The sequence below is a fragment of the Lathyrus oleraceus genome, chromosome 7 (assembly GCF_024323335.1).
Source record: "Lathyrus oleraceus cultivar Zhongwan6 chromosome 7, CAAS_Psat_ZW6_1.0, whole genome shotgun sequence".
Classification (NCBI taxonomy): domain Eukaryota; kingdom Viridiplantae; phylum Streptophyta; class Magnoliopsida; order Fabales; family Fabaceae; genus Lathyrus; species Lathyrus oleraceus.
In genome coordinates this window covers 305,372,252-305,391,802 of record NC_066585.1, presented here as the reverse complement: position 1 = coordinate 305,391,802, position 19,551 = coordinate 305,372,252, and the positions used below count along the sequence as shown (strand labels likewise).

Below are 19,551 nucleotides of genomic sequence, written 5' to 3'. Positions count from 1 at the left end.
CTATTTGTTTCATTCCTTAAGGAGGTTATACTTGAGAAGACAAAGAAGGTTGTTATTTGTGAGTACTTAAGGAGACTAAGGTTTAGTTGGATCCTTGAGAAGACAAAGAAGGTTATTCTTTGTGTTTTTTGTAATCTGTTGATTATAGTGGATTAAGTCCTTGTGTATGAGGAAAAATCACCTTGGCGGGTAGACTAGATTAACTTTGAGTTTCAAGCGAACCAGGATAAAAATACTTGTGTTTTTATCTCTTCATTATCATCTTGTTATTGGTTTTCTTGTTTTGAAAAAAGCTTTTACTTGTAAAACCAAATTCAAACCTCTCATTTCTTGTGTTTTTCACACCTTCAATTGGTATCAGAGCTCATGTTCTAATTGTGATAAAACGCTTTTATCAACACCTCACAATGTTCAGTACTAATCCAGTTTGTGTGAGAAATAATGGTTGCTACTAACATTGTTAATAATAATGATAGAGATCATTACAGTGCAAAACCACCTATTTTTGATGGTGAGAAATTTGACAATTGGAAAGATAGAATAAAAGGTTTCTTTCTTGGTTACGATGTTGATCTATGGGATCTTATACTCGATGACTACGTTCACCCAGTAAATGCTGAAGGAAATACTTTAGCAAGAAGTGATATGTCTGATCAACATAAGAAAGACTTCAAAAATCATCATAAGGCTAGAACCATATTGCTTAATGTTATCTCTTATACTAAGTATGAGAAGATAAGAAACAAAGATTCTGCCAAATCTATTTTGACTCTTTGAGGATGACTCATGAGGGAAATGTTCAATTAAAGGAGATAAAGGCCTTGACCTTAACCCAGAAATATGAGGCATTCAAAATGGAAGATGATGAAAAGGTTGAGACTATGTTCTCAAGGTTTCAGATGCTTTTCGCAGGACTTAAAGTTCTAGACAAAGGATATTCTACAACAGATCATGTCAAGAAAATTATCAAAATTCTTCTCAAAAAATGGAGACCTATGGTAACTGCCTTGAAGTTGGAAAAGGATATCAACAACATCGGTCTTGAAGAATAAGAAGCCATGATATTGAGCTAGAAGAAGATGAACCTCAGAAGCGAGGTAAATATGTTGTTATAAAATCCAAGCCTAAGAAGACTAGAGTATATCAAGTTGAGGAAGAATTAGAAGGATCTGATGAAGAATCATAAGATGATAATGAGCTGTCTCTAATATCAAAGAGAGTCAACAGACTCTGGAAACACATGCAAAATGGTCAAGGGAAGTTCAGAGGAGTTAGAAGGATTGCTGGCTGCTTCGAATATTTGTCTGGACAGAAGATGCAAGGCTCTAGAAAAGAAGTTATCTACTTCGAGTGCAAGGATCCAGGCCACTACAAAAATGATTGTCCTAAGTTGAAGAAGGACAGAAGGCCCAAGAATAAATTTTCCAAAGTCAAGAAGGGGTTGATGGCTACCTGGGATGACTCAGAATCTGATGAAGATTATGACGAAGAAAACGCCAACATTGCATAGATGGCAACTACAGAGGATCCCACAATTTCTGAAGAACTAGAAGACAAGGTGTTATTAGAATCAGAATCTGACTCCGATTCTGAAGAAGTATTTTCTAACCTATCTCGTTCTGATATTGAATCATGTCTCTTTGAAATGATGGAAAAGTACTAGAGTTTTCAAAGTAAATACAAGGACCTTAAACAAGTCCAAGTAATGGCTTCTGAAACTCAGAAAGAGCTTGAGAAAGATATTTCCTATCTAAATGAAAAAGTATTTTCTCTAGAAAGTAACAACCCTGCTTTAAAAAGAAAAATTTTAAAACTAGAGGAGAAAATAACTTCAGAAGCTTCTGGTACTGATTACGCCATCAGATATGAAAGAACATTCCAGTACTTTTTGGATAAAAGCATAAATAGAAGCAAAATGGCTTCATTGATCTATGGAGTTAGTATAAATGGCAGGAAAGGTTTAGGTTGTACAGAATCTATAAAACCTGACGAAAGTCAGAAGGTCAAACCAAAACCTCTCTATGTGCATTTCGTGCTTGCTGGTAGTAAGCTTGATACTTCTTCATAGACACGAAAGCATACTAAGGATAAGAACTATGTTCTAAAACCTAAGTATCATGCATAAATCTCTCATGATTATCCTTCTGCTAAAAGACCCAAAGTTGTAAGAAACTTTGGGAAAACTAACAAAAGAGGATCCAAAAAATAGGTACCTAAGGATAAAATAACTTATGTTGCAGACATCCTTAACAACTTAGCTGAAACACTAGTCATGGTACCTGGACAGTGGATGCTCGCGACATAGACATGTAAAAGGTATATGTTCAAAGATTTGGAACTTAAGCCTGGAGGCTTCGTTGGTTTCAGAGGAAACCAAAAAGGAAAGATCATTGGCTCTGGAACCAGTGGTAACGATAAACTTCCTTCTATTTCTAATGTTCTTTTAGTTTATGGTCTGATGCATAACCTGTTGCCTATTAGCCAACTTAGTGACAATGGTTATGATATCAATTCTAATCAAAAGTCTTGTGAGGTTGTTAGTCAGAAAGATGGTACGATCATTTATATTGGAAAGAGGCAGAACAACATTTATAAAATTAGACTTTCTGATCTTGAAGATCAAAATGTAAAATGTCTAATGTCTATTAGAGAGGAGCAATGGGTATGGCATAGACGTTTGGGCCATGTTAGCAAGAGAAGGATTTTTCAGCTAAATAAGCTTGGATTAGTCAGAGGTCTACCCAAACTGAAGTTTTCTTCAGTTGCTCTTTGTGAAGCATGTCAGAAAGGAAAGTTTTCTAAAACATATTTCAAAGCAAAAAGTGTTGTTTCTACCTCTAGACCGTTAGAACTTATGCACATTGATTTGTTTGGACCAATGAAACTGCTTCTATCAATGGAAAGAAGTAGGGATTGGTCATAGTTGATGACTACAGTCGTTGGACATGGGTAAAGTTCTTGAAACACAACCATGAGTCACATTCTGTGTTTTCTAAGTGCTTCTCACTAGTGCAAAGAGAAATGAATTGCAAAATAGTCAAAGTTAGAAGTGATCATGGTGGAGACTTTGAAAATAAACATTTTGAAAATATTTTTGATTCAAATGGTATTTCCCATGATTTCTCTTTCTCTTGTCCTAGAACTCCACTACAAAATGGAGTTGTCGAAAGGAAGAACAGAACTTTGCAAGAAATGGCTCGCACCATGGTCCAAGAAACTGATATGGCTAAGCATTTTTTGGCAGAAGCAGTTAACACAACTTGTTATATTTAGAACATGATTTCTATTCGACATATTTTGGGTAAGACTCCTTATGAATTGTGGAAGAACAAAAAACCCAACATTTATTATTTTCACCCTTTTGGATGTGAATGTTTTATGTTGAACACTATAGAGAAAGCCCAACGTAGAATTCTGCATTTAGCAGCAGTTTTGCATTCTATTGCGACTTGTCAGTCGTCAGTTTCGTGACAGGCCACCCGTCATGACTAAACTGATTTGGTTCAAATACGATTTTGATCATAACTTGAGTTTTAGCACTCGGACTCAGACGCAGTTCAAAGTGTTGGAAAGCTAACCCAGAGAGTTACATTATGGTAGTGAGCTGTGAGATTAATTTCCATGTATGAATGATGTTTATATCTCGTGAAGTGTAGAATTATGTGACTTTTGTATTTACTTAATGGTAAATTGATGTTATAATGATTTAATATGATCGAATGTCATGTGGATATAAATTTGATGAGGTGTTGTTGTTTGGTGTTGTTTGTTGATTATCGTAACATTTATTAATTGTGAAGTATTGAGAATGATGTTGTACATAATGGTGATAAATGCATGATGATAATTTTGTTGATTATTTTGGTGATACTGCATATTATTGAGAGTCATCCATCATGGTGTATGAGCTTCGCTCCAGTTTTGGTATGCTCTGGTCCTACGGTAGGGATTCAAGAACGAGTAGCTGGTTCGAGATAGGAATCAATGAAGCATTGAAACGCCGTGAAAAATACAGAGTCTCCACCAGATTTTATTTATTCCAAAGGAAAGGAAAAATAGCGATAAAACCCCAAATGAGAGAAACGGTCTCGCAACCAAGAGCGGATTCGGAAGTCGGTTATGCAAGGGGAAGGTATTAGCACCCCTCATATCCATGGTACTCCATGGGAACCACTTGCTCGTATCAAATGCGTATGGATGTTTATTTATCTATAAATTGCTTGCTATCGGGAATGAGATGAGAGAATAAGGTGGGAGAAAAAAAGTTTTAAGTTAGTGTGCTCGCTAAGGATTTAGGCCATTGTGCCTACGTATCCCCATACGTGCAATAGGGAAGTCATAGCTTTGTAGTTTGGCTCAAAAATGGCGTATTTGTTTGGTTATTTTTACTGAACAATATTAATGTTCGCGCGCTACTGTTCACTTTCTTGTATACTCTGTCATGGGAGCGGAAAGTATTTGCTTGTTTGCGGTAAAGTGGATACGCTTGGTTCGCACTCTAGCAGTTAAGCATTACTTGCTCACACATGGAGGCTTAAGCTTCGTTCACGGTAGAACGGAAGTAACACGTCCTTATTGAAAGGTTTTGAATAGGGTGCACTAAGGCAAAATATGATTTAATTTGTTAGGGTCGATTTTATGCATGGAGACAAGCATTAGACCCTTGGCTAGATACAATCAACGGTCCAATAACTCGGGAGTTGAGAGGACATTATTGTCCTAATCACTCTTTTTCATCCAAAATAGAGATTTGAATTGTGACAAGAATTTGGCAAGTTTAATCGTTGGAACTTAGACGGAGACAAGTCTCTAACCCTTGACTAAGTACGATCAACGATCAAAGTACTTGGGAATCGAGAGGACAACGAAGTCCTAACTATTATTTTTCATCCTCATAGCACCTAGATCTAACTTGTTTGAATGATTATATGTTTTAAGGGGGAAATTCAAGTGTCGGGTCCTCAGGCTAGGTACGGCCGATAACCCAATTACTTGAATGTTGTGTACAAACACGTACACCCCATTTGCATTCCCATTTGTTATGAAAATGGTTTTAAGAAAAGGTACTTAACGTTAGATCAAGCATTCAAATTTATTATGAAAATAGTGAGTGAATAGTGGAGGTGAGAGATAGAATGGATCAAAATCAACATGTGGAAACACAACAACAAACGAGTTAGCATGAGATAAAATCGAATGACTGAGAATGATGCAACAATACGTAAGTACATACAATGGTTAGAATCGACTCGAAAGGTAATGGATTAACCAATGAAAAACAATCAAAGATATATCCTACGATCATGGAAAGTGGAATTAGACATACAAAATGTTCATCACCTAAATTGAAATGGGATTTTCAATTTAATCAAAATGATCATAAACCAAAAGAATCGATTAAATGGACAATTAAAGTGAGTACTAATTCTAAAAATTAAAAATCTACCTAAACATGCATTAGGATCACAATCAATCGAATATGACATTCACAATCCAAACTCAAGAATAAAATCTAACGACTATGATTATACAAATCAAATTGAGTGGAGATTAACCTAAGTTCTAATCATGGAAAAATCGCACGTTAACCATATAAATCGCAACATAAATCCACAAAATGAAATAGCCAAAATTTAATGACTAAAGCCTAATCATGGCATGCTTAATCGAATGAGAATTAATTCTGGAAAATTAAGAAATTTAATCTAATCTAGAAATGATTAAACCTGTTATTCCTAATTATTCTAACTAAGTCTAATTATCCATTAACCTAAAGAAAAGTGTGTTAATCCTAATTACAAAAAAAAACATGAGTTAATCTAATTCATACCAAAACAATCAGCATCATGATTAACAAGAAAACTGGGATTAAAAATGAATCAACCTAATTAAAGGTGGATTAAGCATGAGTTGATTAGGATTAACACCTGTAGCGGTAAATTAATGACCATCAAGCTATGGATAATCTAGACGTCAATTAAACCAGAGTCGCCACCGCGCTTTTATTGTTTCCAAGGGAAAAAGGGAAAAGTACGAACAAAACCCAAAAATAAGAAGTTTTCAAATTAAAACTAATAAAATGCCAGAGATTACAGGTAAGGGGGTTGGTTACAAAGAGGGAAGGTGTTAGCACCCAAAGTGTCCTAGGTACGCCTAGGGAGCCCTTTTTGTGTGCATATGTGTTTTTTGTACAAAATGATGTTTGCAATAAATAGAGTGGAGGGATGAGACAAACCTACAAATCCTCTTAACAACCAAATCGAAACAAAAAAAAAACACAGCGAAACAAGTTCAAACACAAACCCTAATTTTGAAATCAAACCCTCAACAGTAGCGATTCAATGCAATTAACAAGGGGTTTTTAATCATTTCGAAAAGGCGAATGCAATGGTATGAAGATTTTAGGCAAAGAAGAGACAAGAAGACTACTTGATCGGAGCTGGTCCGGCGGCGATGTCTTCTCCGGCATGATTCAGATAAGGCTCCTTCTTCTCTTTAAATGCTCTCCTTCTTCACCTTCTTCTTGCTCTTTCTTGATGGTGTTTATCGTGTCGTTGGTGGTTTAAGCTCTCTTAGGTCAGAGTTTCAGTCTGAAACTCTAACTTAAGTTTTATAAGTTATTGAGCTTTAGGTAAGGGTTCTGGTGAGTTTTTGGCAGAGTAACAGTGTATGCGTCTCTTTTTTATCTGGCGTAATGGTTTCATTTATAGGGCAAGAGTGAGGGATACATGTGTAAAATTCTCCTGAATGATAAGCTGGTGATTTTGGTTAGGATAGATCCGTTAGAAGATCTTGGCACATCCCAAATTTTGTGGGATCCAATTGTGAGTGGGGAGCGACAATTTTGATACCTCTGGTGTATTCTTTTTGTTTGTAAATTCTTCTTGTGGTCCCCAAACTTGTGATATTCGTGATAGTAATACTATGAAATAACTATTAATGACTGTTTTCTATGTTTCCTTACATCTTCGTGTGATTCAATCGCTTTTATGATTCCAACTGATGATTTTTTTTCTTTGAAGAATTATGGAACAATATGTAATTGATTTTGATTAATATTGTGATGCCATTGATTTGCTTTCTTACAGGTTATGTACATGCTGATTTAGGAAGTGATTCGCGCGCTAGTATACATTACAACAAGTTAAGGTCTCATGGTCCCTGATTGACAAAAAACTTATTTTCAGCTGGATGGGTCCGTGGCGCATTGCCTTGGTCGTGACTTGGTTTCATCAATTAGGACTTAGCATTATATTGTTTTATAATGATAATTTGGGAATAGACTATGTACGATCTCCTAGACTTTATTCCAAATTTTGTGAAAAAGAAAAGAAACCAAATACATGTGGTACACGTAAACAACCTTTTGAATTATCTTAATCAATTCGTATATACGTTTTAATTGCAACTTAACTTTAGAACAACCCAACTAATAGTAAGCAATGCCTCACGTAATTATTATGAGACAAAGTGGACCATGAATTTTGCAAACTCGGACTTAATCAGGCAGTCATCACAAGTAAAATGACATTTAATACTTGCTAACAAGAAAGTGGATTTGGAATGTGTCGTATGGAAATGACTTGTACCACACATTAAAATTGCAATATTTATGATGAACATGTTGACATGAATGGGCTTTTAAACCAAGAGATCTTGTGAATAACCGAAATGAGCCTTGTATAACCAAAAAGTCCCAAAATGCACATACCACCCCACGCACTGGTAATAGCTATAAGAGATAAACGCAACAGATTTTTGGGTTACTAACAAGGAACTTAAGAGATGAAACACCACTGAAAAAATGTTGAAAGTTTGATGACACTGAGAGTCTTTTAGAATGAACATGTGAGCATTGAATGGAACTTTGGCTAGGCAAGTGAAACCTTACTAGAAATGATGGGAAGTCTGGAGTAGCTTAGGGTTGGGAAAACCCTATGAAGAAAGCTGGTCATTTTTTAGGGTTGATGAAGTTTTGATAAAGTAAAAGCCTCCAAGTTTTGAGTATATGTGTCGTGCTCTTTTTTTTTCATGGGTGCTTAACGAAAGTTTTTTTTGTTAACTAAACCGGGAAAAATCAGGGTATGACAGTGGTGGCTTGTACCAAATTCACACATAGGACACACTTTATGTCCCTTGACGTTGTACCCAGACAAATTAATGTATTCAGGAAAGTCATTGATTATGCAAAATAACATGGCACACAGCTTAAAGTTATCACATGTATACACATCATCAACATCAACACCTTCCTCCAAAAAAATTCTTGAATCTTCAATCAATGGCATTAAATAAACATCTATGTCCTTTCCTGGTTATTTTGAACCCGAAATCATCATCGATAACATCATATGTTTGTGATTCATGCACAACCATGGAGATAGGTTGTAAATTATGAGAAGAACATGCCATGACGTATGGTTAGCACTCAAATACCAAAAGTAATCATTTCTTCGGTTGCAAGTCCAAGCCCAACGTTTCTCAGTTCAAGGGCAAAATCTGGAAACAAGGAATCAATATTATTCCATTGCAATGAATCAACTACATGGCAAATTTTTCCATCACACATTCTTCCATCTACATGCCATCTAGTATTATTTCCCTCATTTACATTAGCAAACAATCTCTTGAACCTTTGAATTATCGGTAGGTACCACATCACCTTGGAAGGAACACACTTTCTAGTTAAACTGTCATCGTCTTCAACACCATTTTCCTTCTGCATGAAGCGTGACTTCCCATATTTCGGACACTCCTTCAAGTTTTCATATTTTTTCCTATATAATATGCAATCATTGTGACATGCATGTCTTTTTGACATAATCTAAATCCATTGGACATAATATCTTTTTGTCCTCATAACTACGTTTCGACAACATGTTACCTTCTGGAAGCATTTCTTTCAACAATTCAAGCAATTTTGTGAAACTTATATCCGTTCACCCACCTCCTGCCTTAAGATTAAATAGTCTTAACATAGCTGACAATCTTGTAAAACTTTCGCATCTTGGATACAACGACTCTTTCATGTCTCTTTGCAAAGTATCTACCACATTAGCTTTCTTGAAAGCATCCACTCCAATATCATGAATCATGTCTTTTAGAGTATCATTCATAAATTCATCATCATCTTCAACTATATGTGATAGAGGTTTTTTTTATCACTTCACTATGTCATATCCATTTCGTATAATTTTGAATAATTTCATCACAACCTAAATGATTGAATATAACAACACTTGGATGTTTTTGCGTATTTCAGCAAATTTTACAAGGACACCAAAAAAATTCCATTATCGTTAGGAAGATTTTTTTTCGCGAATTCAAAAAAGTGAATCACTCCCTAACGAGGCAACAACATCAACGACGACCATAATACCACCACCACCACCACCACCACCAACAACAACAATAACAATAACAACAATGACGACAGAAACAATAACAACAACAACAATAAATGAGAATTTATACATACCAGAAATATGATGAGAGACTCTAAGAAAAGTTTTGGTTTGAGGTTCGAGTTTTCTTCCTCCTTGGAGAATAATGGTGTTTCAGTTTTGTTTGCTGGAGAAGAATAGTGTTTCAATATCGTTCGCTAGCTAGGGCGCAGAAAATGAACGAGACTTAATTAAATCTATAGGAATAAAAGTTATTAAGAGAGTTTTTATGTCGATTTTATTAAAAACCCGCAAAACATATTCGACGTGAAAACTATAAAAAATAAATGCGTCTTTTTAGTTCTGAATAAAACATAAAATTACAAGCGCTGGAAATCGAAGTTCAAACCCATAAAATTTTTTATGTCGATTTTTGGGAAAACTAAGATAAAAGATTAAGTTTTTTTTAATAAAATAAAATAAATAAATGGCGCCTTTCAAATTATTTGACATCGATTTTTCAATTGTTGAAATGAAAGCTTCATTATAAAATATATTATTTGTAATAATGCAACTTGGTGCCCGTATCGTCCGACACCCCTGAAAACGGATGTGGTAGCTCCACGTGTCCATGTTCTTGCTCTTGTCGTGCATCCATCACCAACCGATTTTATAAGGCTTCTCGTCTTAGGCTGCCGCGTTGAATAACCTTACTGTCGCATCCTCGACTACCACCACTAGTAAAAAAGTAATTTTATATTAATTTTTTTTTAAAAAATACACCATTAGATGACTTTTAAAGACCTCGAATACAAAAAAAAGTTTTATCGCTCACAATAATCGTATACTAAAGAAATTTAGTTAATTAAAATTGACTATTGAATATCTCTAATATAAGACTCCAGTCTTTAATTTTTATCTGTTGTTCCTGCATGAGAACTTACTTAGAAGACCTCCGAAAAATTAATAAAAACCTTAGTTTCAAACGACTTCGGTACTTTTTCTCAAGACAAATTACAGTCCGTGGCTAAAACGTAGCGGTGGAAGATAATTGTAGAAAATTTCCTCGTTTTAAAATGGAAAGAGTATGTCTCGAAGTTATTAAAAATCCAGTTGGAACACCCTAAAGACAGAGCAGCAAAAAGAAACTCTAAATCAGTAGGCCCACTACATATGCTCCAAAACCAAACTAGAAGCGGTAATAACATCACGTGGGTGTAATCAAGACCAAATAGTCCCATCCTTCCCAACCTTGTTTTACTCGTGTCATCGTTTGTCTCTGTCCACTACCATCTATGGCTTTTGCGTGTCCGAATTTCAACTATCATCTTTCCACTGTCTCATTCTCTCCTTTCTCAAATTCACTAATTTGTTTATAGTAATATCTCTTTATAAAACTCTCTAATACAAAAAAGAAACAAGAGATCAAGGCCAGGGTACACAATGAAAACGATGTTTTATTTTATTTAGCCCACTGTATTTATTAATAAATTAATAATTAACAATCCTCCAACATTACAATAGTTAACCAAACATATTCTATATATGATACCAATCTTCTACCTACTCTCATCATATTCTCAAACAGCAAAATGAGTTCTCAAGATTCTCTTTCTCTTCAATCAACCTTCACTTTACTCTTCTTCTCTTTCACCTTTCTATTCTCAATCTTTTCTCTTCTCGTCTACATCTCTAGAATTAAACCATGGTGTAACTGCAACACTTGCAAAACTTACTTATCTGTGACTTGGTCACAAAACTTCATAAATCTTTGCGACTACTACACACATCTTCTTCAAACCTCACCCACAGGAACAATCCATGTCCACGTCTTAGGTAACATCATAACCGCAAATCCAGAAAATGTCGAATACATCCTCAAAACAAATTTCAATAACTACCCTAAAGGGAAACAGTTTTCCACCATTCTCGGCGATCTTCTCGGCCGTGGCATCTTCAACGTCGACGGTGATTCATGGAAGTTTCAACGCAAAATGGCGTCTCTTGAACTCGGTAGCGTAGCTATTCGTTCATACGCTATGGAACTTGTCACGGAAGAAATCAAAACAAGGCTTATTCCTCTCATAGCTTCCAAAACTGGTCAAAACGATGATGCTTTTATGGACATGCAAGATATTCTTAGGAGATTCTCGTTCGACAACATTTGTAAATTCTCATTTGGTTTTGACCCATGTTGTCTTGTTCCATCACTTCCTGTTTCAAAGCTCGCTGACGCTTTTGATATCTCATCAAAGCTTTCAGCTGAGAGAGGAATGAGTGCGTCACCGTTAATATGGAAGATGAAGCGTTTCTTCAACGTTGGGTCAGAGAAGAATCTCAAAGAAGCGATTAAAGTGGTGAACGACTTAGCAAAGGAGATGATAAAACAAAAACGAGAAGTTGAAATTGGAGTTGACTCGCGAAAAGATCTTCTGTCGCGTTTTATGGGTTCTTTGAATTCAAACGAAGACGAATATTTAAGAGATATTGTAGTTAGTTTTCTTTTGGCGGGTCGTGATACAGTTGCTTCCACTTTAACCGGGTTTTTTATTTTATTGTCGAAGAACCCGGATGTTGAGAAAAAGATACGGGTTGAGTTAGACCGGGTGATGAACCCGGCTCAGGAAGTTGCTACTTTTGAACAGACACGTGAAATGCATTATCTAAATGGAGCGATTCATGAGAGTATGAGACTTTTTCCAGCGGTTCAGTTCGATTCAAAGTTTGCTTCGGAGGATGACGTATTACCGGATGGAACTTTTATAAAGAAGGGAAGTCGGGTTACTTATCATCCTTATGCTATGGGTCGGATGGAGACCATTTGGGGACCCGATTTTATGGAGTTTAAACCGGAGAGATGGTTGAGAGAAGGAGTGTTTGTACCAAAATGTCCTTTTAAGTATCCGGTTTTTCAAGCAGGTGCGAGGGTTTGTTTGGGAAAGGAACTGGCTATTGTAGAGGTGAAGGCTGTTGTTGCTGCTTTAGTGAGACGGTTTGATGTTCGGGTTGTTGGACCGAATCAGGAGCCACGGTTTGTACCGGGACTAACTGCCACGTTTGGAGGTGGCTTGCCGGTTATATTTTATGAAAGAAAACATGAATCTTAAGAATTAAGTTATTGTTAGATTGTAATAACTTTAGTAGCCTTGAAAACTATGCGTGAATAATTTTCGTGGCAAACATGATTTCTTTTAAATTTTAATTCCTTTTTTTCACAAATATAATAAAAATAAAAATAAATAAATTATGTAACAAGAATAAAATAAATCCACTAAACTCGAAAGAACGGTGGATGCAACCAAAAAGAAACAAAACTTATGAAATTTAGGTTTTAGGAATTTTGCCTTCAAATTTCATAGGAACCAGTCTAAGTTCCACAATCACATGGGTGAGTCTATCAAAAGTATTCTTGTAGCGTAGGTACTCCCTCATACAGAGCATAAATCTCATTAAGAGTTTCTATTATCTCATTCTCTTATCGCTTCAGAATTCATGTTTCTCTTATTTACTCTAGCACGATCACCTCATATTATTCACAACTTATTATTATCCATTGAACCTATTTATTGAGATCTCCAGTCATTTAGGTCGAGTTACCATTATGAGCAACTCATTTTTCTATAGGCATTAGTCCAATCTTATTGGATGTATTATAGACTTTTTCTCTAGCTAATCCTTTCGTCAAAGGATCTACTAAATTTTCATCATTGTGTACATGATCCAATCTTACAACTCTTTTATAGATACAGTCTCTAACAATGTTGTGTTTCCTCCTTTTTTGACGTCACTTGTCATTATACTATCAGTTCTCAATTTTTTCAATAGCCGCAATACTATCGCAGTGGATCAACACAGCTGACATAGGTTTTTCCCACACAGGAATCTCAGATAACAATCGTTTTAACCAACTAGCTTCTTCACTAGCAGTCACTAATGCTATAATCTCAAACTCTATTGTGGACTGAGCCAGGATAGTCTGTTTCTTTGATTTCCAAGATACAACTCCTCTAGCTATATTGAATATATAACCACTAGTTTCTTTGGAACCATCTAATAAGTTGTTCCAATTTGCATCATTGTATCCTTCAAGTACAACATGAAATCTCTGATAAAGCAAACCGAGATTGATGGTCATTTTAAGGTACCGCATGACTCGCTCAATATCTTGTCAATGCTCATTACTTGGTCTACTAGTAAACATGCACAATCATCATAAGACATATGTAATGTCAGGTCTAATACAATCAATGACATACCTAAGACTGCCAATGATGCTCGCGTATTATGTTTGTCTGACACTTTCACCAGTGTTCTTAAACAGTTTTACACTTGGATCATATGGTGTGCTCGTAGGTTTACAATCAAAGTATTATATTTCTTTAAGATCTTTTCCTCATAGTGTGATTGATCCAACGCAATTTCTTTTTTGAATATAGTGATCTTGATTCCAAGAATCAAACTCGCTTCTTTGAGGTCTTTCATCTCAAAGTTGTTGCTCAACAATGATTTCACATCATTAACAACCTGAATGTTTGATCCAAATATGAGTAAATCGTCTATATAGAGATATATGATAGTGAAAATGTGATTCTCAAATCAGTAATAAACGCATTTGTCACTCTCATTCACTTTGTACCCATTTGATATCATTAAGTTATCAAACTTTTTATGAAATAGCTTAGGAGCTTGTTTTAGACCATACATAGACTTATCTAACTTACAGACCTTATTTTCTTACCCATGAATCACAAACCCTTCCGATTTGTCAAAATAGATTTCTTCTTCTAAGTCACTGTTTTAAAAAAGTTGTTTTAACATCCATTTGGTGTACCACTAAATTATAAATAGTTTCTATTGAAATCAGAACCCTAATGGATGTAATTCGAGTGATTGGCGAAAACGTGTCAAAGAAATCTATATTTTCTATTTGTTTAAAACCTTTGGATACAAGGAGAACCTTTTACTTATCAGCAGTTCCATCAGGTTTTAGTTTCTTTCTCAAAACCCATTTACAATCGATTGGTTTGCAACTAGAAGGCAAGTCTACTAAGTGTCAGGTCCTGTTAGATTCTAGAGAACTTATCTCATTGTTAATAGCTTCTTGACACAAATCTGCATCCAGAAATGACAAAGCTTCTTTGAGATTTGTTGGATCTTATTCTACTGTATGACAAAGGTGATGAGAAAACCAGATATATTACGAATTCGATAAGCACTTCATTTCTACTGCAACCTTTTTATTCTTCTTCAATTATTCTTCTTTCTTCTACATTTTTCTCTAGTATGTAGGATCTTGATGTATCACTTTGTGTTGCTACTCTCGCTTGATGCTACGTGAGTGCATGATGAGTTAGGAAGTGTTTTGAGCTCAACTGTTAGAGCTTCCAATGTTGAAGCTCTACAACTATGGTGATGTGAACATGTGGTGAGGGTGAGGAAGAAGAATTCAGAAGTTGCAGAGTGATTGGTGAATTTTTGCAATGTGAGAATGGTTCCCCTGAATGAAGAGGGAATGCTAGTTATATAGAGTGATTTGTGTAACTGATTGAGGAAATTAGGTATGCAAAGTTAGGACAGGTGTTAGTTCTGTTAAGATTTCACAGTGTAAGTCAGTTAGAAGTTAGATTTTGTTATGACTATGTTAGATGAGAACAATTAATGACACTTATATTAGAGTTAGCTCTGTTAAGTGTTAATGTTAATGAACGTTACAAATTGATTAAAGTGAAGTTATTGAGTTGAGTTGAATGAGTTAGTTTCCCACTGCATTGCTATGGAATGCGGCTGGTTTATTAACTTTGTGTTGAGACGTTAGTGAAATGAAATTGCTTATGAAATTGAATTGTTATTGTTAGTGAAGTTGTTATGTGAACTTAGAGATTTGTTTGCATTTTGATGAATGGTTGAAACTGTTTTAATTGGTTGTGCAACGTTATAATGATTTAACTTGATTTGTCCATGAGCTATAGTTTCTAACTTGAATGAATCAGTGGATATACTGATGGTTAATGCTAGAAGTTAGTTGAATTTAGTTTAGTGAATTATACTGAATTTGAAAAATGAAAGTTAGTTATTTTGATGGTAATTAGAGTGAGTTGCTTATGCTAGGAGGATAAATAATGAATTTGAATGCATGTATGGATTGCCATGTTTAAGTTGTGTAGTGTTAGTTTGTTAAGTTGAATTTCGTTAGCTATGTTCTGCCTTAGCCTTGATTTGAAAATTATGTCATGCTTATATTGTTAAAAGATGCATGTTGTGATTAAATTTATGATGTTCGCTGCGCAATTGTAAGGAGTTCCTACTGCATTGCAAATGTTAGGTTAGAAAGGAATTGAATTGGTTATTGTATGAATGCTATTTTGGATTGGCACTGACGGTTAGTGATTCGTTTGATTGAAGAGAAAATTGAATTTAGTTATAGCATTAGTATTGATTTGTAAACTAAAGTCATGCTAGTCCCTTATAGTTAATGAAAATTGAAAGTAACCGGAATTGTGATTTATGGAGCTAGTATAGATATTTCAACTAGGAATAAATAGCCAAATGATTCGGAAGAATAGTAAATGATTTCTAAGTATGCTGACTATTTAGTAAATGAGTAGAATTGAGTTTATTTTGATATGGGAAATAGTTAGTTAATGTTTTTTTTGGATTGTTATGAGTTCATGTTAATGGTTATTTGATGTTTGGTTATGATGTAGGTTTGATTCTGGTGCAACTTCATGGTTCTGGCAATGCAGAGCAACATGAGGGCAAGATAGATGAAGATCACTTGGAGATGCATCAGGGAGTGAACACAGTGTTGTAGTTAGGGTTAGGATTTGTAGAGTTGACTTTGGTCAACTGTTTGACCAAAAGTCAACCATAGGTCAAACATCAATTTCCCTTGTAATTTCCACTTTTGATACCTTTGTAATGGATTTTTACACTTGAATGAATGACTTGTAACTTGTTTTCCAAGTAACCCAATTTTACTTCCATTTCTAAATTGAATATTCTTGAATTTGAATGATTGAATTCCATCTTTAAAATGAAATATGAATCATGATGGCCTTGAATCCCAATCAAACAAACTAATGGACTAATGCACAAACCCAATAAGATCAATTGAATTCTATCCATCCAGGTTGACCTAATGTAAATTGTAATCCAAAACCAAGCTAATGCCCTAATGCAAACTACCTACCAAAACCCAGGAATTAGGGTTTCATGCTTCATTCTATAATCAAGAAATCCAAGACGAAGGATAATGAAGTCCCATAGCTTGATCCACAAATACAAATATATCATGGAAAAATCTTGGCTTAGGACTCAGCCTCCATTTAATGCTTTGTATGATAGATATCAAGACCTTTGAATCTATGATTTTGTTTCTTAATGAAAATGGAAGATATGAATGTACTATGATGCTAATGAATATGCAAATGAACCACAAATCAAAAGTCAGATTAAAATGAAGATGGAAGGGCAAATTTTGGAGTATGACACTAATCAACTACGAGATAAAACATTCATGGTCGAAAGTTGGAGCGTTATAGAAGATGATTTGAGCAACGGTGTCCATAACTCCATGAACTCAAGTGACTGGATATCAAAAACTATTTCTTCTGATCCTAAGGGTAGAGGAGAAGATTGCAACAATAACCAAAAAATGAGCTTAGTGGATCCCTTAAGAGTCAAGCTTTTATGTTTGGAAAAAGGAGGATTGTTGGATTGCAATAGGCCAAGACAAGGAATGTCGCAAAAGTTATTGAAGAAAAGATCATGTCAAATGTCTTTGTTGCAATGCAGGAACACATGAATGCATATGAGCATTAACTTCTTATTGAAGAGAAAATCCTAAAGCATAAATGAAAGGTTTGTTGGGTGAATGTTGGTGATGAAAACAATAAGTATTTTCATGTTAGCTTACATAATAAGGGTGGCCAATAAGAAGCCGAACATGTTGTAGATGTTTTTGATTGGCTGCATTTTGTGTTAAAACACTAACTGTACTTTGATGTCTTGACTGATGTCATGACATGCTTGAGTAGTATGCCGCAGGATTAGCTAATACAGGATTTACTGAATGTCAAACTGGATGTTATGACATTCATCCATGACAGCAGATACTGAACTATAGAATAGTTGGGTTTTCTGTTATAGCTCAGTATTTATTTCAGTTTGTTTTTTAGGAGAATAACAGACCTAGCATATGGCCTATTGTCTAAATGTCAAACTGAATGTTATGACATTTATCTCTGACAGCAGATACTGAATTATAGACTGGTTGGTCTTTCTGTTACAGTTCAGTATTTATTTCAGTCTGGTTTTCAGGAGAATAACAGACCTAGCATATGGCCTATGTTCTGGACGTCAAACTGAATGTTATGACATTCATTCCTGACAGCATATGTTAAAGTGTAGGCTAGTTAGTTTTTCTGTTTCAGTATTTTTCTCAGGCTATTTTTCAGGAATCTAACAGCTGTGCTAAAATCCAGGAAACTAACAGAAGAGCTAAATTCAAGAGCCCTAACAAATAACCTATTTGTTAGCACCCTAATATGTGGAAATTAGGTTAACTTGCGTAACCTTAATTTTAGGAAATTCAAGTACAAGGCCCAAGTGCTGCATTATAAAAGGATGGCAATCCTACTTTCAACAATTCAGGGATTTCGAAGTGTGAAGCATTAAATACATCATTGTATTTCATAGCTGTATTTTAACTGTGTATTGTATTAGGTTTAACTTGTGAGCCAAGCAATTATCACCTAGATGATTGCATTGGACTAGGGTGTTCAATTGAGTTGTAAGTGTTGTGTCACTCTAAGCTTTTAAGTGTGAGTGTTGTGTTTCTTGATTAAAGTTGTTAAGCACAATCAAGAGTTGTTTGAAGTATAACTTCGCCATTAACTTTAAACTAATTAAAGGTTGTAATCACTGTGGTGATTGAGGGGGAGTGAGTAGGAACTCTGGTCTTAGTTTAAGATTGAAATTGCATTGGGTAGGTATTAAGTGATAGGATTAGACAGTTGGTTTAAGGCCTAAATTAATACTGCTAATAGTGGATTTCCTCCCTGGCTTGGTAGCCCCCAGACGTAGGTGTGTTTGTCACCGAACTGGGTAAACAATTCTTTGTGTTATTTACTGCACTTTACATTTACCTTCTGTATACATTCTTGTATGTGCAGAATTGGATGTCATAACATCTAGTGTGACATCGATAGTCTGTTACTAGAATTTCAATTGGCATCAGAGCAGGCACCCGCCTGTTAAATTCTGGGAGAGATCTAGGGATGTTACTTTCTAGTACCATGGACAAGGATGTAGGATTCTCAAATAGACCACCCATGCTGGATGGTTCTAACTATGATGACTGGAAACCTCGTATGATAGCCTTCTTGAGGTCTCTGGATAGCAAGGTCTGGAGAGCTGTCAACAAAGGATGGGAACATCCAACGAAGACAGGCAAAGATGGAATTATTATGCAAATTCCTAAAGAAGAGTGGGACAAAGAGCAAGATGCATTAGCCCTTAGAAACTCTAAGGCCTTGAATGCACTGTTCAATGGGATAAATAAGAACATCTTCAGACTGGTGCATCACTGTGAGCTGGCTAAAGAAGTTTGGGATACTCTCAAAACAACTCATGAAGGTACCTCCAAGGTGAGGATGTCTAAACTTCAGATGCTGACCACCAAGTTTGAAAATCTGAGGATGAAAGAGGATGAGACTATTCATGACTTCCACATGAATATTCTTGAAATTGCCAACACTTCTGGTGGCTTAGGAGAGAAAATGTCTGAAGAAAAACTTGTCAGAAAGATTCTCAGATCATTGCCCAAGAGATTTGCCATGAAGGTCACTGCTATAGAAGAGGCTCAAGATATCTGCAATATGAAGGTTAATGAGCTTATTGGTTCTCTCCAAACCTTTGAAATGGGCTTGTGTGAGGATGTTGAAAAGAAAAACAAAAGCATAGCTTTTGTATCAAATAATGAAGAGGATTCAAAAGAAGGAAATATTGGAGGTGATGAAAGCATTTCAGAAGCTATAGCCATGCTTGGAAGACAGTTCAACAAGTTCATAAAGAAGGTTGATCAAAAGGGCAGATCTAATGTCAAGAACTCTTCATCTGACATCAGTAGAAGATCAAAATCTGAAGAAAAGTTCAACCAAGGCAAGGG

General features: G+C 35.5%; 1 protein-coding gene across 1 annotated transcript; it reads left to right on the top strand.

Moving 5' to 3' along the window:
- The first annotated feature begins 10,813 nt into the window (after positions 1–10,813).
- LOC127103062 (cytochrome P450 94C1) lies at positions 10,814–12,585 on the top strand. Its single transcript, XM_051040356.1, has one exon. It carries the CDS (start codon positions 10,976–10,978, stop codon positions 12,488–12,490), a length of 1,515 nt encoding a protein of 504 aa, XP_050896313.1. The 5' UTR covers positions 10,814–10,975; the 3' UTR covers positions 12,491–12,585.
- Positions 12,586–19,551: the final 6,966 nt, after the last annotated feature.